General features: G+C 38.7%; 1 protein-coding gene across 1 annotated transcript; it reads right to left on the minus strand.

The window, feature by feature from the left end:
• Positions 1-1211: 1211 nt before the first annotated feature.
• On the minus strand, positions 1212-2868 carry LOC145778306 (THAP domain-containing protein 1 B-like). The gene is made up of 3 exons (XM_082589767.1): positions 2741-2868; positions 2260-2455; positions 1212-1394 (listed from the first exon to the last, which is right to left on the minus strand). Exons 1-3 carry the CDS (start codon positions 2866-2868, stop codon positions 1212-1214), a joined length of 507 nt encoding a protein of 168 aa, XP_082445893.1.
• Positions 2869-23503: the final 20635 nt, after the last annotated feature.

Raw genomic sequence — 23503 nt, forward strand, 5'->3', positions numbered from 1 at the left:
GTGGTTTATTGGTGTTTGAAAAACACTGTTTTGTTAAGCGTTTTACGAACCAATTTGCTTTGTATTTGCTTGCAGGTTTCCTTACCAATGTGGTAAAACCTAATTTTTAAATAACATTTGGACACAGTTTCGACTAGCGTAAAAATGTGATTATCGGTAACGGTGCATTCAAACACATGATCCGTGAGATTAGTAAATATCTTGGAATGATTTATATTTCCAACCACAGCTACCGCAATAGCTTCCACAATGCCTGGACGAAGAGGTAATCTCCCAGCTGTGGTAGTTAGTAACCGTTTAATGCATAATTCAGTTTCCTCACAAATATATACAACACTGAAAGAAGGTTTAAAAAGTCCACTTCTATCTTTAAACGATAAGAAGCTGGGTTGAACAGGTAAAGTGTGTGAACTCAGTTCAAAGCGGCACCTTGCACATAACGTTATCTTTGCGCACATTTTGGCAGCATAACCAGCAATGTACGAAATTGCAGCTTTTTTGTAAACTGACAAAACGGAAATGTTTGGAATGTCAGCATAATCATGATCCATTTGAGCGGGTGTCCTTTTCTGCAGATCGTACTTTTTCACCAAAGATGTTGTGGTTAAAGACAGTTCTCCCTGGTCTGTATTGCATGTGTCAGTCAAGCAATACAGAATGTCAGTATCCTCTTGACTGACACAGTTTCCTTTTCCACCTTTAGTATGACTTCTCACTAGGAGTCGCTTGAAAGCAGCAGTGAATTGCTGGCACGTTGGATTGTTGTTGCAACCACCTGCTGATCGAACTGCACCAAAAAAAAGTTCCAAGTGGTCCTGGTTGAACTTATAAGTCAATAGATATTTTAAGGGTAGCTCGTTGTCCCCAACCAAATCTGCAAAAAGACCTTTCACTGCTTCAATACAAATTAGGAAACCTAAGAATCCTGTTTTTCGACGAGAATTGCACAACGGAGTACCGTCTGCACGTTTCAATTGCAGGATGTAATTGTAACACTAATTAAAAAATGGAATCCTTTTCCAGTTTTCCCTGAAAACATTCCCTTCACAATATCACGAGATACTCCGGAAAGAGAATGATGCAATGCATCCGTACAACGTAAAGAAATCATGTTTTTGTCTCGAAGCAATGATGCAAGTTCTTTTAAAGATGAAACTTTAACTTGCAGTCGTTTAGTCTTTTGATTTGATACTTTCAATTTCTTCTGAAGCTCATTGCATCTCTCGTTTGCTTCGTTGGTTAATTTTTTTAGTTTCCGTGGTTTCCTGTATGAAGTATCTGTGATCATGCTGGACAACCTCATAGGCATTAGGAAGATCTTCTCCAGTATCGCGGACCATTAAAGGTAATATAATCTTCCTCCGTTTCGAAGGCGAAGGTCTTGTTTTGGTCACCTACAAAAGACATATTTTAGCTTGCCTAAACTGCAGGGTGGTAATCATGCCTCAACAATACAATATTTAACTCTCAAGAGCAACAACAAAGCAGACATAAAAGCTATTGGAAACAGCAAATAGCGGTAGGCTACCGTACTGGGAACTCCACAGCATGTGCAGCTTAAAGTAAAGTAGCTTGCATTGATTTTAAAGTTGTATAAGCATAACGTTTATTAAAACCAAGTCTCATTTTTCAAAAAAAGTTTTGAAGTTACATCGTTTTAATTTTATAAGCATAAAATTTACAAGCATACCAATCGTAATTTTTTATGAAAATATTATCATGTCTAAGCATCTCAGCTTTCAAATCACATTATTTCAAGTGAACAAGGATTCCGTGACCGGTTTCGCTCTTCTTAGAGCACATCAGACAGACTCAGGTTTCGAACCCAGACCTCCTGGTGTTTACAGCCAGACAAGTCTGATATTTTAACTACTCGGCCCCCCAATGTTCCATGTCTCAATGGTGGCAGATTAGGATTATGTCTGCTTGAACCCCTTTACTCGACAGAGCTTATGCGATCTCATGGTAGCCTATATAACCAATTAAAATTCACAATATGTCACTCTACAAATAATTTTATTTATTTGGAGTTATGTTTATGCGTCTTGCATAGCCTACAAGTCGCAATGCATATAGGCCTAAGCGTCTGTCTTCATTAAGCAGATACAAAATACAAGGTAGGCTATAAGCTATTTGAAAACTGGAACTAAATTCAAAAATAGCCTATCATTGGCCAACAGTGCGCATAATCATAATAGTCGTGTTTTTATTTAAGTCCATTGCGGCAGTTAACGTTTCATACGTTTTTCAAATGATTACCTTGTTCAAATGCTTTGGAAATGCCTTAAAACGAGTGGGGACAGCGTTGTCTCGTAAAGTCACGCGCTCACCACAGCGACACATGAACTCTTCCTTGAAATGATCAGAACAAATAAATGTGTGTTTAGAAGGTGTCCAATTGGCACGCTTGACGTTCGCAATCCATAATTTTCTTCGTTCTTCATTGGTTGGAAATCTAAGCAACGTAAAATAGCATGATACGTTATAGGCTAATGTAGTAGCTAGGCTATATATTGAAAGCCCGATTTCACATTTGTTTTGTTTTTTTATAAGAAAAGCGCCACAATTTTGTCCAAAATATAACAAAAAAATTACAAAAATCTCCGCCTAGAAGGAAAAGAAATTAGTTAGTGTCAGTCCGAGGATAAAGATTCAAAACCAACCAACCAGTGTTATCGTTACAATACTAGTATTTTCTATTTTCTCATAGCTCGCTAAAAGTATCACAATATTTCCATACCTGTGAAATGAACGCGGAAATGTTCTCTTCGCAATTGATTCTTCATCCTCGCTGTCTTCACTGCTACTCCTTTTATCATCTGAATTGTATTTTCTTCGTTTGCTACATCCATATGCACAGCACGCCATATCCAAAGTCCAGGGGTTTAAGGTTTTTAATGAAATTTTATTAACCCCAGAATTTGAAACACTAATTTTTGAACTAGCGTTTTTTTAGAATGAATAGATTTTTGAATTTGAAACGTAAGAATTATCGTAATTGTCATACTATATATACTATATAGGCCTACTATATTATACGTAAAACTTGTTTGTGCGGAGGTATATAAAGCACTTTCAAAATAAAAGAAAAAGCAAGCAATTACGTAATTTAAAATTAACAAATTCCAACAATATGTTTGCGATTGTAGAACAGCAAAGGTGAAATCATATAAAGATTTCGTCATAGAAGTGAATTGCGGAGATATTTATTAGTTGTTATTTCACAGCAACTTGAAACTGAAGCTATTTCTTTAAAAGTTATTGTTGATGAAATCACACGAATTTACGTCATAATGCAACGTTTTGCTACAACGGAGAAAATCGAAAGCCATCAATCTCTATTGAACAGAATCCTGGTAAAAGCTGCGGTTGTGTTGTTGCATAGAAAACTATTTGTTTTGTCAATTATTTGTTCACAACAACTGAGTTTTTTAAGAAACGCAAATATTATGGGAGAATTACATTTTGTAGAAAGTTAAGTTGTGTTCAGTCGTGTTCTCATTGCTTTAAGAATTGGCGCTCCAGTTGTTTCAGGAACGAGAAGGCGACTGATTCTTAACTAATTAATTCATCTACTTCTACTTGTTTTAAAGTATCAGGTTTGGTGGCCGTGCTTAACTACTGTATATTTATCGATTCATATACCGCAATATTAGATCCTTTCATGTACGTCTTAAACCATTATAGTTTTGCCACCTTTTCCTTTTGTTGGTTTTGTTCCTGTATTTCTTTTTCACAATATCATTTCTTTTGCATTCTGATAAGGAAAAATAAATTGAATTGAATTCAAAACAATGAAAATTCATTATGGGTCCCTACAAAAGCATTGGCAAACGCGCGGAATAGGTACACTAATAATGGCTGACGTCTGAACCTGCTTTCTTCAAAAATCGTAAACGAGAGAAGTGACAATGCGCGGTCTAGTTATAATAAGATGTCTATGGCGATGACACCGAAAAAATACTCTTCTGAAAACCAGGGTTGCCAGATACTCAAGGTATAGTAAGGCCAAATCCATTATAAAATAAGGCCAAAAAAAGGCCAAATTTTCTATTTACTTCTAAGGCTAAATAAATGCTAACAACTTAATTAAAATACGGTAATTTTTTGAAAATGCCATTTTACGATCAAATATGACAGATAATAATTTAGCACTGTCAGAGCATAATGACCGGTTCGTTTGCATAATTTGATTAATGAAAAATTACTGTAGTAGCAGATAAACTAGAAACCATTATTACTTCAATTCATGAACAGTGCTATTCGAAACATCTAGCTAAGCAATAAGCATGAATTTGTCTTATTGAGTATATTTACCAGGGATGTCTACAACTACAGGATTGGAAACTCTTTTCAGTGCTATACATGACTACAGAAGAATTATTAAAATAAAACACTGTTTGTATCAACTAAAGAATGTATAAAATTCAATTTCGCAATAACAATATAAAATATAGCCTTCACTCACATCAAAACTTATTTGATATATAGAAGTTTAAAACCACGAATCTAAAAAATCAAAAATGGGCTGGTAGACGGCAAACCTTAGGGGCAATTTGTACCTTGCATAATTTGCAAAAAGCATTTTCACTGCCATCACTTGCTTTTCTGATCCAATCACGAGTATGCTCCCATGCTTGGTTATATTTTCTTCCATCGTCATACCTCGCTTTCCATTTACTACTCATTTTTAATACTTGCATAGGCTGTACCTTAAGTTAAAAAAAAATGATTTAAATATAACTATTTCTGATGAAATTGGTTCTTTTTATTATTAGCCTATAATCAGCAGGTCTATGAAGTTTTTAGATGGTTTACAGAATCAGATGCTTACGCCTTACTATACTGCTGATACACTATGTACGGTACTGACTAAGCTAAAAGACTTCACTAATTAGGCTACTTGGCAATAGTCCCGAAACCAGGTTCAACTTAATAGAACCGCCCTGTCCACCGCTAACACATTCTCTACTCTCTACCTATGTCTCTACTCACTAATTAAAATTAAAACGAATATAGGTCAGGCTCTAAGTGATGATAAGTGATACTTTTATATTACATTTGAAATTGAATTTCCTTAAAATAATACTTTCTAAACCGGTCAAAATTTGCAGTCATAAAAAGGGCCAAATAAGGCCAGATTTTCTAAAAAAAGGCCATCTGGCAACTCTGCTTAAAACGTCTTTTCACGAATTGTATTTCAAGAAAAAATAGCCACAGGTTGTCGAAAATGGAGAACAACGCGGTAGGCCACTAAAACTTGTCACCACAATACAAATTATTAGGAAAAAAGACGGAAACTTCGTCTAGTTGGTAAGCACAAGCAAAACAGTTTTAATATTTGACCAACCTTTCCAACGACGATTTTAAAATGACGAAACTGACTTGGGATATTTCAAATGCACGTAACCAGCTTCTGTGACGTAATAGTGGTAAATATTGTGAAGCAATTTCACAGGTGTTGAAATGGTTTGTGCAATGTTTTTTTTTTTTTTTTTTTTTTTATTACACAACAATAACAACACAGATAACAAACACAAAGATATTGTACTCATCAGCACATCAGCAAGATGCATGTTCTACAGGTGTTACTGTAACAGATGGGCAATACTGCCTCATGTGGATTTAACACGCTCCACTGATTACTGTACTGTACCGATCAAACCATTCATTATTATGTGATGTTTACAGCTGTGGTAGGTCACCAGATTTTAGAGTAAATGAATCTTCTTTCATCTTGATTTGCGAAGAGCCCACAAAGATCAACTTACTTTTACACATAAGTTATGAACATTACACAAAGATCAACTTACCTTTACATGTAAGGTATGAACATATGAACATTAGGCTACATGGTGTCAGAGTGAGATAAGAAGTTGGTAGACGTTAATTTGGACTGAAGTTATTCATCTGGAGTGACCACGTTTTGCGCTAGTAATCCGTACATTGTAAAGTGTAGGGACCCGTGATGAACATCTACTGCTTTCGACCTTGTGCAAAATGTAATTCTCGAATCTCACCAGGAGTTCACCCTAGTTCGTAAACATTGTTGAAATTTGCCAATTTTAAATTACGTAACTGTTTGCTTTTTCCTTTTTCTGAAAGTGGTTTATATACCTCTGCACAAAACAATTTTAACGGAGAGACTCATAATATTACTGAAAATTAACTCAGACTCTTGCTTAGGCCCTCAAGCGCATCGCGATACACTGCAACTATAGCAGGTTTTTTTTGCAGCTCAAGCTAAATCGCTGGCTGTATTTTTTGCCGAAGCTTTTTGCAACTTCATAAACGAAGTTCAACTTCAGCACAGTGCCATCCTTCAGTTGTGGTCAGATATATTGGTTCTCGTCAATCAATCGCGTTAGCCAAATGCGTGTGCGTTTTTCTCTCTTCGTTTCAATACTCTACGTCTACATTCTTTCAACGTTATCTTGCGACCTTTTTATGTTTCTTTACCTTTTTCTACCTTCCAGATGGTAGGCCTACGTCTAAATTATCTCTAATTCTCTACCAATAATTAGACTGTTTGCTTTCTTTCGGGATAAGAAGTCCTGTAGTGAGTGCTGCTGTTATTGTTAATTGCGCTTGCGTGAATTGATTCGCTTTGCATTGTTTTGATGTCGTTTTCTACATACTGTTTTAGCTACAACACATTATTTCTGCACCCTGTATTTTTATTACTTTCAGGAGAAATCACCAGAGCAGATTTACTGGCAGTGACGCACAAAGCCTGGTTCGATTCGGAAAGCTCGAAACGCTACAGAAGACTCTAATGAAGGGAGAAACGAGAGGCCTAACCATATAGATGCTTCACAACAAACTCTGAAGAATAAAGACATTATCCGAATCAAACCAGAAACTTAAAGACGAACACACGCCACGCTCGCACGATTTCTCTTTAAAACAAAAATAAATAAAATACGTCTGATGTAACTTGTGATTTTTTTAACACGCTTCTATATTTTTGTGCCTTTGTTTGCTTATCATTTAATGCCATTTCTTCATGCTTTTTGAAAGGATTTTTCAATCCGATTCTTATGACTTGCATAACCATATTACAGCATCTAGTGTCGTGTTTATTTTTTAGTTTCAATTTCACTTTTTTGTTAATTTTAAGACTGGTTCTCCTCTATCCCACGGTCTTAAAATTTGCAGGGAGTAGTTGTAGGGACCCGTGATGAACATCTACTGCTTTCGACCTTCTGCAAAATGTAATTCTCACATAATATTTGCGTTTCTTGAAAAAGAATCACTTGTTGTGCACCGGGATAATTTTGATGGATCATTTTTTACTCAAATAACCTACCACCCGCAGCTTTCTCAAGTGAGGCTGTTAAAATGGCCATTGATTGCTTTCAATCTTGTTCAGTATATCCGCAGTTCACCTCTGCGACGGAATCTCACCAGGAGTTCACCCTAGTTCGTAGGCTAAACATTGTTGAAATTTGCCAATTTTAAATTACGTAACTGCTTGCTTTTTCTTTTTTCTGAAAGTGGTTTATATACCTCCGCACAAAACAATTTTAACAGAGACTCATAATATTACTGAAAATTAACTCAGACTCATAAGATAACTTTTCAAATTCAAAATCTAAATTCAACTCGAACGCACGAATAAAAGAACTTGAGACTCATCGTGTTACCTTTGTGCCATCGAAGCTTTGTTACGCCAGCAGCGGTTCTGCTGTCATCAGGGGAATAAACTTTATAATACAAAAAAAACCTCGAACCCCTGCAAAAGCTTCTCTGTGACAAATATTGCAGAAGCATGGCGCAAACTCGAGCGTGCATATCGAGTGTACCACGTAGCAGCTGAACTCACCAAAAAGGCACAGGAAGTCCAGATAGCCAATTTTTTGAATGCGGCTGGGGCTGAGGCTCAGGAAATTTTTGACAATTTTGTTTTCTCCAATGAAGAGGGAGACAAGAAAGATATTTTAGAAGATGTTCTAAAAAAGTTTAATTAAGACCTACTGTGAACCACAAAAAAACGAAATATTTGAAACGCATCGCTTCCAGCAGCGCACACAGCGGGAAGGAGAAAGCGTTGATTCATGTATCAATGACTTAAGAACCATTGCCACAGGATGTAGTTTTGAGACTGATTGATTGATTGCATCTTTATCCTCGGACTGGAAAAGCTTCTTGCAGAGCTTAATCCTGGCAGTTTCGCATACTTGTAGAGGCTTTGAATCACTGACGCAGGCCCGGTCACCGAGATTGACAGAGTGAAGTTTCCGATTGTTGAAGTCTTGTTGCCTAGGAACTATTCCATCCATTAGATGCCGCTGCATGGAGAGCAGTCTTTAACGTGCGTTGCTCAAGCGCACACCCCGAGAGTCGAACCAGCGCCGCTTGATCTTGAAGTTTCTTCATTCCAGAAGTGACGCGCTAACCAATTGAGCTATCGGGGCGGACTGTACTTGAAAAAGAGCGAAACTTAAGAAATCAAGTAATGTTTGGTGTGCAGGACTCGCATGTGAAAGAAAGGTTATTGCAAATGCCTGATCTAACATTAGCTAAAGCACTGGACATATGTCATGCGGCAGAAGCCAGCAAGGATCACATGAAAGTAATGAATTCTGCAAATGGACATGCTATCAATGCTGTGAGCAAGCACAGTACTAATACTAGGCACAATAATTTTAAACGTGCAGTAGAAAAAACTGATTATAGGCCTACTAAGGGCGGAATTCAGATTTGCGTCTCAAAATAAGTCAGTGTTATGCGTAAGTCAGACTTATATAGGCCAGGCTTATACGAGAAGCTTATTTGCGATGCAGAAACTGGACTTACGCGCGACTTGTATAAGACCGTATTAAGCCTCTTTGTTTTCGCGCAAAAGAGAAATTGTCATAGCAACTCTTTGGTTGAGGTAATGAAGCGTGAAACTGAAGGCTGTAAAGCTGAGCTGCATTCCTGCTGAAGCACCAAATAAGGCAATGTTGTGCTTTAAACTCACAACTAGAAAAAAGCACTTTTTTTATGATGTTGAAATACGTTATAGTTGCATCAGTAAGTCGTTCGTTAACTAACGTACATGCCAAGTAATCCATGACGCAACAGATCTAGCACAAAAAGTTCATTCACAAGCAAGGAATACTCATTTAACAATGAAACAACGTTATGCCAATATGCACATGGCTTTCGTTTACAATAATTCATAAATTTGAAAGAATCAGGTTACTCAAGTTATTTTTGATGCCTAAATAGGAAAGTTTTAACTTTGCTTGCACAATCATGGCCAGGATTGACACATGATGTGCGGATTTTTGACAACAGCATCATTCGAGATAAATTTGAGAATGGAGAAATTGATGGAATCCTATTGGGTGACAATGGGTATGCACCGAGAAATACGCGCTACAATTCTGCAAACAGAGCTTTGACTAACCCCGGCCAAGTCGCCATCGCTTCTCTGGAAATGGCCAGTTGCAAAAAATCGAAGGCTTATCAATAGCTGCAGTATGGGCGGTATTGCATGCGATCGGGCTGTCAACGTTTCATCATTTTTAAACAATTCAAAGAGTTACATAGTTGCAGTTTTGCTAAGACGGAAACGTTGACAAAACTGCTTGTCGCTAAGTTGATTAAAAGGATCTGCATGATCGCGAACAGGCCTTTCAATGTGAATATTTGCATACTCTTCATCGAAGAGTTGCCTAAAAGCAATGGTTTGCAAATTTGTGAGAAAACGAAAATACAATTATATGCAATAAGATACTATGACCTAAGTATCAAACCAAAACCTGTGTCAATAACGCCATGTTTCAGATGGATTAACTAACCCTAACTTTTTCAGCTGATCTGTGCCCAGACAGAAAGATTCGTCATTTTTACACTGATTCAACGCCTGCAGACGTTGAATCAATGTAAATATAACGGGTTTTGCTCTCTGGGTGGTCCTTTCAGTAAAGCTGTTCGCGTTAAAAACTTTAGTTAAATCATTCCTCGCTTCATTATTTTGGAAAGGCTTTTTTATCATTTTTTTATTTATTTTCCACCACTGGAAAGTCTTTGATGAGGTCAATAAGCAGTTGGCGTTCAGAATCGTTGTAATTAAATCCTCTTGGTATTTTTATTGAAATAAGAAATGACAATGAAATTTACATTAAAGGGTTACGGAAATTTGTATAAACTATGTTTATCTAAAAGCGCAGTAAACTCGCTCATCAAGTTGCTCACTGAATTTAAAGCAGTAGTTCATATCTTAGCGATAGTTAACTGACGCGAAGAAGTGTTTGCGTATAGCTGAGCTATATTCATGCTAAATCAACAAATAATGCAATGTTGTGCTATTTAAACCTACAACTAGAAAAAAGTCGTTTTTTGTGACGTTGAAATAGAAACGTTGTAGTTGCATCAGTAAGTCGTTCGTTAACGTAGATGCCAAGTAATCCATGACGCAACAGATCTGGCACAAAAATTTCCTTCACAAGCAATTCATACTCATTAAGCACTGAAACAACGTTAAGACAACGTTATGCCAATACGCACATGGTTTTCGTTTGCAATAATCATCAATTTGAAAGAATCAGATAACTCAGGTTATTTTTGATGCCTTGAAAGTTAAAAATAGTACAATTGTAGGATACTGTTGCCAGTTTATGACTAAAAGGGTGGGCGCATAGACTCCCTTTAGTCTGAAAACTGTCAAATGTAAGATAGTTAATAGACTTGTTTTTTCCTGGCATTGCAGACAAAGGAAAAAGTATGACCAATCACAATTGTATGTTTGCAAAAGTGATGTTACAAGCAGTATTACTAAACTGCGTGTCAGCGTCTGGTTATTCAACAACACAAAATAGGCATTTCAAAATTTACACCACCAGCAATAACACTAGTAACCTACTATTGTCACTGTCTGAAAGAAGTCTAGTTATTCAACAATCAAGCCAACTGTCAGACCGAAACTCTGCCTGCAACCAAGCTAAGATAACAGGCACACTTGCTTCACATTAAAAACTATCAAAAAAGTCTCGTGGCCTTTGCACCAGACGGCAGACGGTCTATTTTAAAAAAAAATGCTGTAACAAACCTCCTACTTTTAATACCTCCAGTATTAGCCAAACACTTTTTCCTTCAACGGGGGCTTAAACCACCTCCGCAGGTGGCTTATATCTTTCGGCTTTTAAGCCGAGTATAGCCTTGCTAAAGCGTAAGTCTGCTTTCTGAATCGCAAAATTGACGCTTAACGTAGACTAACGTAAACCTAGAAAATGCCCAGCTTACGGCAAAGCGTGCCATAAATGTGGTGGACGTAACCATTTTTCTAGTGTGTGTAGGAGATCAAATGACAGCACGGCAAGGCATGTACCCAGGGCCCACAAGAGGAGGGGACAACCGGTGCATTGCACCAGGGCCCGGTGAGTTCAAGGGGGCGCGACAAAATGTCTAAATTCACGCGTTAAAGTTGATTTCAACGATTTTGTATAAAATGTTGTTTTTTATATTAGTTCCGTATGTCGATTGGACCCCCTCATTGGTATGCCCTTTTTTAAAACTATAATACAGAATTTTCAATTTTTTGAGTTCAAGGGGCCCGACAAAATGTTTAAATTTGCGTGCTCAGGTCGATTTTGCATAAAATATTGTTTTTTACTTCGTATTATATTAGTTTCGTATTTTGATTGGGCCCCCTCATGGGTATGCTCTTTTTTATGACTACAGAATTTTCAATCTTTCACTTTCAGGGGGGCCTAAAAAATGTTTAAATTTGCGTGCTAAGGTCGATTTTGCATAAAATATTATTTTTTATGTTAGTTTCGTATTTCGATTGGGCCCATCATGGGCATTCTTTTTTAAAAAACTCCAGAAAACACATATTGCAGTGTGAGTGAATATTTCAGTTTATTTCAATGTTTTAATTTCAGTGTTAGTGTTTTAAGTTCAGTGCTGTTTTAATGTGAATATTTGGGTGTGTATGGTATGTTTTAATAAGCAATTGATTGATCAGGTTAGGTTACAGTCATTACACATTTACACAGAAGGTATTCCATGCATTTTTCTGACATCTTGTCAATTTATGACACAAGCAAGCAGTGACAGTTATGTGTAATCATGTTGAACTGGTACAATTTTAGTTGTAGATAATCTTGTTTAGTGTGATATTTTAAGAGTTCAGAAAATAGTAAAAAATACCGGTATTGAAATATTGTTAGAATTGCTTAGCAAGAAGTCTTTAACTGTCACTTTTTCAGTACAAAAATGCTCAAGTGTTTTTTTTGGATACTAATTAGATATACTGAAATCATTGAACTTCTCTAATGTAGCCTGAGACAGTACAGCATTTTTGAGTTTTTAGGACTTCAATGATTTTGCTATATTGGAATGCAAGCAAGTTTCGTGGAGGCAGTGCTGGAAAATAATTTTATCCTTGTAGCAGGGCCAAATGTCATAGCAGTCTAACAAAAATCGAAAAAAAGTTAAAAGATTAGTGAAAGTGTGATTTTTTGAGTAAAAAATCATAGATCTTTACTTCTGTTGAAGTACAGTTTGTTTAACTAGATAGAATCAGAAGTGTCCTAATAACTGCAATGCAACTTACTTTTTCGAGCACTGCAGAAAGGTGTTGATTTTCAAAAATAATTCTTTTCAGGGAAAACTAACTAATGACATTAAAAACATTATTAACTCTCCGGATCTGTTGATATCAGCAGATAAAACTACTAACTTATACAAAGTTAAAACCTAGGATTATAAAAAATTGCTTAATGATAATGTATCGGCAAAATACAAAAAGGTGAATCCTGCTATCAGTGACACGATCAATACTGAGGCTAAAAAGATTGCCAAGGCGTTAAAGGTTGATGATCGGGTTGAAAAAGTATCAAGCAACCCAGCGTTTATTACGCTAAAAGATCATAAACCTAACTTTACATCGAACTCTAAATGCAGGTTGATTAACCCTTCCAAGTCCCAGATTGGCCGTATAAGTAAACAATACTTGGACTCTATTAACGTAACCATCCGTGATGCATCACGACTGAATCAATGGAAAAACACAGACTCTGTGTTATCCTGGTTTAAGGCTATTCCATCTAAACGTCAATGCACCTTTATGAAATTTGACATTGTTGATTTTTATCCATCCATTACGGAGGAACTTTTGTGTAAAGCAACTGAGTTTGCCAAACCATTTATGGATTTGGATGATTGTATCATACAAACAATTTTCCATGCTAGGAAATCGTTGCTTTTTGATGGTGGTGACACTTGGGCTAAGAAAGATGGTTTGTTTGATGTTACAATGGGCTCATTTGATGGTGCTGAGATTTGTGAGTTGGTCGGCTTGTTTTTTTTTAACGAACTTTCTGCTATTGTTGACAGAGACATGCTTGGCTTATATCGTGATGATGGTCTGGCTATTTTGCGTAATTTATCCGGCCCTAAAATTGATCGTTTGAGAAAAGATGTCATTCAATTGTTTAAACAACATGTCTTAAATATTACTGTGGATACTGGACTAATTGAAACTGATTTTCTTGACGTCTCTTTGAATTTGCTATCTGGTAAATTCTGGCCTTATAGAAAACCCAATAATGATCCAATTTACATCCATGCCCAGTCCAATCACCCACCCAACATTAAGAGACAAATCCCGACTATGATTTCAAAGCGATTGTCCGCCACATCATTTGGCCAAAATGAATTTGATAAGACCGCATCTGTTTATAATTGTTGTATTTCCAGACGTTTAATATAAAATAAACAATAATAATTGTAGCGATAGCCAACCAAGTGAGAAAACCATTTACCTCTTGTTACTTACTGCCTTATGTGCACAAAAACAACTCAATATATATCAAGAAAGAAACCCAAAACAATCAACTAAGGAACGTGGTACAGAACGCTCAATTGATTACGCGCGCAGTGCGGTGGTAATCAATTCCAACGTCTGTACCAGAAAACGCTGAACTGTGATTATGTAGTGACGCTGGTCACGAGTTACATATATTCAACGTAAATAAAATGACGACTATAACACCTCCCTCGATAATTTTTATACACAAAGAAAAATATGAACAAGACACCAAATTAAACAATAACTCTCAAAGTCCAAAACGGGCCGGAGGTCTGCGGCGACGGCTCGACCTTCGTGGGTTGTGTGGCCCGAATTCCGGTACAGTCGGTGTGTCGTCCGAATCCGTTCGAGCTGAGGTGGAGACAGCGGAGGAGTCGACTGTTGGTGCAGGAGTTTCTCCCGGCTCCTGGTCCTCCGATGATGCATAGCGAGGTTGCAGTTGGTCCATATGGCGCCTCCACGTCGGACCATGTGGCAGCAGACGTACCAGGAAGATTCGGCTACCCTGTCGCTTAATCACCTCGGCTGGAACCCAACGAGGATCCTGGCTCCGTCGTGGAGTGAATGATAGCGCGTAACAGGGATCTCCCGGTTTGAAATGTCGTTTTGTAACTTCAGAGGCGTTCGTGTTGTGAGGGTTTTGTCGGGGTACCACTTGAGACGGTGTGGGGAGAAGCGTGTCGATCTTGGTTCGAATCTGACGATTGTTGAGTAATTGGCTTGGAGAGTAGCCACTCGGAGTGGGCGTGCGTCGATACTGCTGTAGGAATTCCGAGACGGCTTGTTTCGGAGGCAGGGAAGATTTGCGAAGTGCTTGGTTGAACGTACGTACGAGGCGCTCCGCTGCTCCATTAGTTTCCGGATGGTAAGGGGCACCCGTAATGTGTACCATACCCCTCTTCTTACAGAAAGTTTGGAATTCTGTGGATTTAAAAGTAGTAGCATTATCGGTAACTACAGTATGGGGATAGCCGAAATGAGCAAAATCTTCTTCTAGCAGGTTGATAGTAGCTGTTGAAGATAAGGAAGTAGTAGCATGAATACGGTATTTAGAAAAAGCAACAATGCTGAGTAACCAATGGTAACCCATGAATTCTACCGCATGATCTATGTGCAAGCGACTCCACGGTGCTTCTGGAACCGTCTATGATTGGACCTGGGTTTTAGATTGCGGTTGATATTCGCCACAGGTACTGCACTTGTGACAAAGTTCCGCGATGTCTCGATCGATGCTTGGCCAGTAGACGGACGTCCTTGCCAACTGCTTCATTTTCTCAATGCCGAAATGTCCTTCATGAAGCAACTGAAGGACGGAAGGACGAAGTTTGGAAGAGGTGACCACTCTGGAACCGTAAAGTAGACATCCGTAACAAGTAGAAAGAAAGTCTGCGTACTTACGGAACGGTTCGACCGGGTCTTGTGGAGAAGACTTGGCCGGCCATCCTTCATGAATGAAACGCATTACCGTGGAAATGATAGGATCTTTAGAAGATTCTTTACGCAGTGAGGCAGCATTTGGGGTCTGGACCTGCAAATCCAAAGCATCGATAGCACAGACGATATCAATGTCATCCGCACTTTCCTCTTCATCGAAGACTTTATCCCCTCCTGCTGGTAAGCGACTCAAAGCATCAGCGTTTTGATGATCCTTTGTCTTCCTGTACTCAATAGTGTATGTAAATTGCGACAAAAACAGTGCCCAACGAGCCAAACGATTTTCTGCCAAAGAAGGTGTCGATTTGGTCGGGCCAAAAAAACTAAGCAATGGTTTATGATCTGTGACCAAAATGAATGATCTACCAAAAAGATATTGATAGAATTTCTTTAGCGTAAAAATTATCGACAAAGCCTCTTTCTGAATTTGACTATAGTTTCTCTGAGAGGCTGTTAATACTTTTGAAACGTTTGCTATAGGCCGTTCTGTGCCATCTGGGTAACGGTGAAACAAAGTAGCACCAATGCCCACACTAGAAGCATCACATGCGATACCTACCGGAAGTGAAGCATTGAAATGTGTAAGAACTTCATCAGTAGATAGATGATGCTTCAGCTGAGCAAAAGAGTTTTCCTCTTGTTTTCCCCATCTCCAAGGAATGTCCTTTTTCGTGAGATGGTATAGTGGTTCTGCTGCAGTAGAAGCGTTTAACGGTAGAAACTTCAAATAAAATTGTAAGGAACCTAAAAACGAACGAAGAGAAGATACGTCAGTGGGGGCAGACATCTCCAGTACGGCGTTTACCTTGGGACCTTTGGAGATGCCCTGCCTGGACAAAATGTGTCCGAGATACTCTACCTGAGGTTGTGCAAACTTACACTTGTCTTTCCTACACCTCAGGCCTTTTGAGTGAAGTCGATCGAGGAGCCGTCTAAGATTCTGGAGATGCTCTTCAGCAGTAGTGCCACTGACAAGAATGTCGTCTAGGTAGACTGCAACCCCTGGAAGGTCGGCTGTAAGGTCGTCCATGATCTTCTGAAAATAACCTGGAGCAGAAGATATGCCAAAAGGTAAAACACTTTGTAAAAGTACGCCACGGTGAGTGCTTAATGCGAGTCGTTTTCGACTGTCAGGACCAAGTCGAATCTGATTGTAGGCATCAGCCAAGTCTATCTTGCTGAAACCGTACCCACCACCCAACTTTTGCATTAAGTCTGCTGGTAAGGGTAACGGGTGACGATGGGTCTCCAGGGAAGGGTTCACCGTGACTGAATAATCGCCACATATGCGTAACTTGGCCTTCGCTTCTGAAGAGTTTGAAGGCTTACGGACTGGAACAACCGGTGTGCCCCAATCGCAAAACTGAACTGGTGTCCATACACCACGTGCAATGCCCGAATCATAGGCTTGTGCTAAGTCCTCCTTTAGCGCGAAAGGTACAGGCCTAGGTTTGAGAAAAACAGGTTTAGCATCAGACTTAAAATCTATGTCTAGTTCATAATCTCGTAAGCACCCGAGTTCAGGCTTAAAAACATCTTTGAACTCGTCACATAAGAGGGAGCATGCCTTCTCCAGACTCTTATCAAGCTTGTCGCATGACTGGATGCTCTGTAAAGTAGAACAGTTAGACAGAAGGAATTTATCGATAGAAATTCCTAAAGACGAGATTGCATCACGACCTAGCAAGTTTAGTCCTTTGACTGTTGTGACTACAAAAGAAATATTATCTGACCTTCCCGTGGAAGGACAAGTTACCTGGGTCGTGAAAGAACCCGTGATTGGTACTAGATGCTTGGTAGCAGATTGGAACTGCGACACTGGTGCTTGCAATTGAGGTGCGCCTACCCGAGTTCAGACGTCGCTGGAAAGGAAATTTCCATTTGTAGCAGTGTCCAGTTCTAAGTGTGTGGTTACCGAATTAATGGAGATCGGTACTTCCAACTTTGAATTTCGAGGTTTTCTGCAAGAACTAGAAAGCATGTTAATTTCCTCGATACAATTTACCTTAGAAGGTTTGAACTGTCTAGCTTTCTTTCGACAAACACTCTGTAAGTGTCCCGTAATATTGCAGAAATGGCAAGTGGCTTTCTTAAACCTACAGTCATTGGCGTTGTGGTTGGAATTACCACAGCGATAGCATTCTTTATTTTTAGAAGAAAAGAAAGTACCTGTAAGTTGCCTAGTTTTTGGAGGTTTGCTGATGGTCCTTACTTTCGCAACTGGTGCTGGTGGAGTGCCGTAAACAGTTTCTTTGGCCACCTTGGCTGCCTCTTCGGTTTATGATGCAACCTCCACCGCACGTTTGAAAGTAAGTTCACCAGCTCTGATTTTGAATAACGCCTTAAGCACCGCCTCGTTACCTATTGAACAAATAAAACGAGTACGTAAAGCTTCGTCCAATGGATTTGAAATGGACGAGAAGTCACAGGTGGCAGCTGCCTGGCGTATGCGGATGGCTAGTTCTTGAGCTGTTTCACCGGGCTTGCGCTTCATTTCGCTCCAGAAACGGAATCGCTCCCTCACGATGAAGCGTTTTGGGTCGAATTGTTGAGCCATGTAATTTGTAATTTCCGTCATGGTGAGATCGTTGACTTCTTTTGGGTTTTGTTTCCTGCGCAGCCAAATTTGTTAACATTTTGTAGATTGTAGGTGATTGATTGGTGAGAAAAACCTGCGGCATTTTGTCTTGTGCGACTGAATGTGCTGCTACAAAGGTGTTAAACCTCTTCCAATAGTCTGCCCACAATTCAGTGGTGGCATCGAACGTTACGAACTAAGGTAAAGATACCTGCTGTTGTATTGTTGTTGGTTGTGGTCTTGAAGTTTGGGCTCGCATTTCTCGTAGTTGTTCCATGAGTAGTTTCGTCTGATCTTGGTGACGTTGTTCTTGTTCTCGGTGACGTTCTTCTTGTCTGGCAATTTGCTCCTTCGTCTGGCGTTCTTGGTTGGCAATTTGTTCCTTCGTTTGGCGTTCTTGTTTGGCAATTTGTTGTTGCAGGACTTCGATCAGCTTCTCCATGTTTCTAAAATCCTGTAGAAATTCTGTAAAGATCCTGCCGGCGACGCCAGTTAAATGTCTGTTGTATTTCCAGACGTTTAATATAAAATAAACAATAATAATTGTAGCAATAGCCAACCAAGTGAGAAAACCATTTACCTCTTGTTACTTACTGCCTTATGTGCACAAAAACAACTCAATATATATCAAGAAAGAAACCCAAAACAATCAACTAAGGAACGTGGTACAGAACGCTCAATTGATTACACGCGCAGTGCGGTGGTAATCAATTCCAACGTCTGTACCAGAAAACGCTGAACTGTGATTATGTAGTGACGCTGGTCACGAGTTACATATATTCAACGTAAATAAAATGACGACTATAACAATAATGATGCCCTTTTGAAAAGTGGTTTTGCGGAGAGAGTTTGCTACAACCCTGCTAATAACTTACGAACATCTAGGAAACGGAGCCGGAAAATTTTATGGTTTAACCCTCCTTTCAGCTTGCAGGTTGATAGCAATATTGGTAAGGAATTTTTCAAACTTGTTTCGATACACTTTCCACCCCATCATAGATTGCACAAAATATTCAACCGTAATACTATTAAGCTGAGCTACAGTTGTACTCCGAATGTTGCAAGCGTCATATCCTCCCACAATAAAGCAATATTGCAGGCTGATAATGTACCATCGCAGCCTGGTTGCAATTGTAGGGTGAGGCCAGATTGTCCTTTGAATGGGCAATGCTTGCAGAAGGCCGTTGTTTATAAAGCCACTATTGATAACAGCCCGAAGGTTCTTAATTACATTGGTTGTTGTGAAACTACTTTTAAAAAACGTTTTTCCAACCATAAATGTACCTTCATGGATAGGTCTAAACGAAACAGCACCGAACTATCTAAGGCAGTTTGGGACCTTAAGGACAAGGGTGTTGATCCTAAAATAACTTGGTCCATCCACAGCTGTGCTCGGCCTTATAGTGGAGGCGGTCGTAACAATTGTGGCCTATGTTTGGCTGAAAAGCTGGCCATTCTGAAGGCTGATAGTGGCCACCTTTTGAACAAGCGTTCGGAACTGGTCGGCAAATGTCGTCATAGAAACAAATTTAAACTCAAATACTTCAAAATAAAATAAATTCCTTTTGATTTTCACAGGTTTTTTAAAAAATTTCATTTGTTTTTTACAGGCTATAAATCTCACTTAATTTTTACAGGTTTATAAACAGATTTTATTTTATTTGTTCAGGTCACTACAGGTTACATCATCACAATTCCTTGGGATTTTCACAGGTTATAATTTTGAAAAAATTAAATTTCATTTGATTTTTACAGGTTATAAATCTCATTTAATTTTACAGGTTTAAAAACAATTTTTATTAATTTTGTTCAGGTTACTACAGGTTGCGCTGATCATCACAACAGCATTTTGCTTCTTTGTGATGTCATAGATGTTGCCATCAATGTTGCTTGGTTTCCATTGCCCAGGTAGCAATAGTCGGCGTGCAGCTGGCGTCATCAGGGCGGCGAGCGCTCACATTGGCGACATCGAAAATCGTTAGCTGTAGGACAGCGCCTCACTGGCGAATATCGTCATGATTTTTTTTCTTTAAAGTCATGACGATATTCGCCAGTCAGGCGCTGTCCTACAGCTAACGATTTTCGATGTCGCCAATGTGAGCGTTTTCTGCTAGCTGTGCGCCGTCGACTTTCGAGCGAGAGACGCGCTTTCGATTTTCGCTCGCTTTCTGCTGGCAACGCGCAGTCGAGTTTCGTCAGATGGTGTTGGTTTCCTACGAAAGGCCGAGCTTCGCGCTTGATTAGAAAAATTTCGTCATCATACCGTTTAGTTGCGCTTGATTGAAGTCACGTGCCATTTCAAACACGCGGTTGATTTGATTTGAAGAGCCTGTTTGTCTGATTAATTGTCTTTAGCGCTTGCTCAGTTATTGGGTAGACTGCTGTACAATAAAGCTTACTTTGCACTTATTTTGCTGTACCCGGTTACGCCTACAGCATGTAAGAAAGTGTCGAAAGAGGGAATTGTGTCCTAGTTTATTGTGTTTTAACCTTAATTACATGAAGATTTAAGCAAGCTAACAAACGCTCTCTTTTTGATCTGGAAGAAAAGTTAGAAGCAGATGCGGATGTTTTGGCAGCTATTGTAAGTCACTGTACTCATTTGTTATAGACTTTTTTGTTGGTATACTGCATGTATCCTACGTGGATGTTTGAATTTTGTGCTATCTGGCTTTGAAGGTTGCCAGCATGACAGCCACAACAGATGTGCAAACGAAAATGCGTTATGGTCGTCGTTCAGGTGACCCTTCCCTATAATTGTGGTTGCCGTGCTGGCAACCCTCAAAGCCAGATAGCACAAAAAACTCATTAATTTGAATTTCCCTGCTGGCTACGTATTAATCTTTATTACATCATAGAGTACAGTGGAAGCAATAGTAGTGTTCATGATGTTGCTGTGTATTTTCTTCTAGTGCTGTGATTTTGACGTATTGCAATACCTATCATATAATTATGCTTACATAATTATGATACTGTCGTATGTAGTACACAATTGGTTTCTAACCGGGAGTAAATTTTACTCACCCCTACCCTAGGCCTAAGGTAAATCTTGCAAGCAAACATTTTAATCAAACTCATTATAGTTTGGAAAACCAAGAAAGTTTTTTTTAATGGAATTTTTTGCTTAAAAATTATTGTTTCGCGAAAACTGTCAAAATTCGCTTAACAGCTGCTGGGCTTTTACAAATAATCTCATGGTTATAGTCTTCAGCTTTGCTCTCACATGGCTTGGACTTGTAAATTGCTTTGTTATTTGTATTACAAATGATCAGAAAAACCGCCATTCATTATTACTGAAACATTTTTTAGCATTGTGTTACGAAAATGGAGCTGTGGTAAGACAGTGTAGTAAAAATCTTCATTGTTTTCGTTGTTTTACATTCTTGAATTGCGTCTCGCTTTAACCACAAAAAGACAATTAATACACAAAATGCTTCAAAAAGTTTTAGTGTTTTGTTTTGATAATTTCGCAAACAACAGCTGCTGCTGGTGGCCGAAAAAAAAAAGGGCTTCAGCAGGGCGACGTTCGTCAGTCCAGCGACAGCGCGCGCAGCCGCAAAAACGTGCCAGTAAGTTTAGCGAAATTCGTTGGCGTACAGACAGCGCGCCGTTAACTAACTTGAGCGACTTTCGCGATCGAGGCGCTTACGTACAGCCGACTTTATTGTCGAATTTCGCCAGCGTTACGCCGGCTATGCGATGAGCAGATCGGTGGCGGTTGGCTGGCGATTATCGCTGGCGCGTCGCCAATAACTTCGCTAGCGTGGAGCTGGCTAGACGCCAATCTTTGCTACTTGGGTGGGACAAATTGATTGAAACTTTGTCGTAACGGATGGAGGTTGTCCTTAGTAATTCTGAAGTTTTTTTTCTTCTGCAGATTGGATTACGGTTATAATATTTAATATCTTTTCAGGAATTCAGGTTTAGAGGTTTTTTTTGCAGATTAAATTACAGTTGTGATATTTATATCTTCTCAGGAAGTACAGGTTTAGAGACTTTTTTTGGCAGATTAAATTACAGTTGTAATATTTAATATCTTTTCAGAATTATCGATTCTTTATTGTTTGCATGTTTTTTCAGACCTTCTGATGATCCGTTAGGTGAAACAATTTGTAAAGGCTTCAGATAGTAATAACTATATTTGATTTAATTCGCTCTGGTTTGCCTTTTTGCTTGGCATTGAGCACTTTTTGTAGTATTAATAGTTTTTATTGTTTTAATATTTTTTTATATATCTTAAGTTTTCCTTTTTATTTGTTTTAACTAAGTATTTCTTAGCAGTCTTCTCCAGCCAGGCCAATCTAATCTTACTCTTGAATTTCAGGAACAGTGTCAATATTGACTCAAAACAGCCATTCTGTAGTTATGCAGGGTATTTGTTACAGGTATTGATACATAGTATAGTGATAGATGTAGGTACATTTACAATACATTGATAGGACTTGAAAATAGAAATATATTCAACTTTATTTTCTACTGACTGCTTGCTGTAGAAATGAAGAGAAAGTGACCCTCAATCCTGCTTGAATGCAGTTTCACTCAAACAAGCAAAGAAAACTAAGGGAGTAAAAATAAGAAGCAGCCTATTGATCCTGAAATGAAGTTGGTATATATCATATATATATTTCTTAATGTCATGAACAATAGCAATGCATTCATCCAAGTTTGGTCTCCTAGTCTCTGCTGATTTTAAGGTCAGAAATGATATTGTACGGTATGTTAATGTAAAGCTGTATGCACACATATGCAATGCTACATATGTATGTCAGCCATGCCGGATAGTGTTGCCATTTTTATCTTCAAAGTGGATATTTTTACCACTTTTTGCCATGGTTACAATCAGGTGTTGCCAGAGTTAGGATTAAAGTTAGAAAGGGTTAAGGTAAGGGCTAGAGTTAGGAATAAGGTTAGGGTTTTGATCTTTGCCCAGGACTAAAAAAAATTTCCAAAATATGATACCGTACAAGTTTTTGTTTTCAACAGCTATAAACTTTTCCTCAAATTTGGGCAGAATTCCTTATCTGGCAACACTATTGAGGCTATATTTACACTACATAGTGTAACTATAGCCACAGCCTTTTATCTTTGTGTATAACTAGTGTGTATCCGTGAATTTAAAGTCATAAACACCAGTACAATACTGCATTCTTTGTGAAATGGTGGAGTGTTTATACTTTAACCTAATGTATTCTTTGTATTATTTTTTAAACAGGTCTGGTTTTAAAATAAAAACACTGTGCGGAACACCATGTAGGCCTATGCATTGGCCTTGTGGATTAACGCGCACCGCAAATTTTGCTTGTGATTTGTGAGATATCATGCGACATGTCGCGCTGGGGGGCCCGGCAGCAACATCTGCAAGGGGCCCGGCAGGGCTGTTGGAGGCCCTGCATGTACCCGTGCATGAAATTGAAGCATAAAATGACGAAATGGGTTTCCTCAGAATCTCATCATCAATTAGCGGTAACGAAGAGTTTACATCCAGAATAAAAACCCATCTTACCGTTATTGATGGAGATAATCACAAATTTTCTGTCTTGTTTAAACTAGACAGAGGAGCTGAAGCCAAAGTAATACCGTTGAAATTGTTTAGTGCCATGACTGGTCAAGTGCTAACTAAAACCAACACTAAGCTTTGTGGTTTTGGAAATCTAAATGTGAAGCCTTTAGGCACTACTGTGATT

The sequence above is a fragment of the Aplidium turbinatum genome, chromosome 10, assembly GCF_918807975.1.
Source record: "Aplidium turbinatum chromosome 10, kaAplTurb1.1, whole genome shotgun sequence".
In the NCBI taxonomy this organism is placed as follows: domain Eukaryota; kingdom Metazoa; phylum Chordata; class Ascidiacea; order Aplousobranchia; family Polyclinidae; genus Aplidium; species Aplidium turbinatum.

Coding starts and splice junctions, on each gene's coding strand:
- LOC145778306 (XM_082589767.1), bottom strand. CDS start 2,868: ATGGCGTGCTGTGCATATGGATGTAGCAAACGAAGAAAATACAATTCA. Junction 2,456..2,740: donor TTTCCGCGTTCATTTCACAG/GTATGGAAATAT, acceptor TACGTTGCTTAG/ATTTCCAACCAATGAAGAAC. Junction 1,395..2,259: donor TTCCAAAGCATTTGAACAAG/GTAATCATTTGA, acceptor TGTCTTTTGTAG/GTGACCAAAACAAGACCTTC.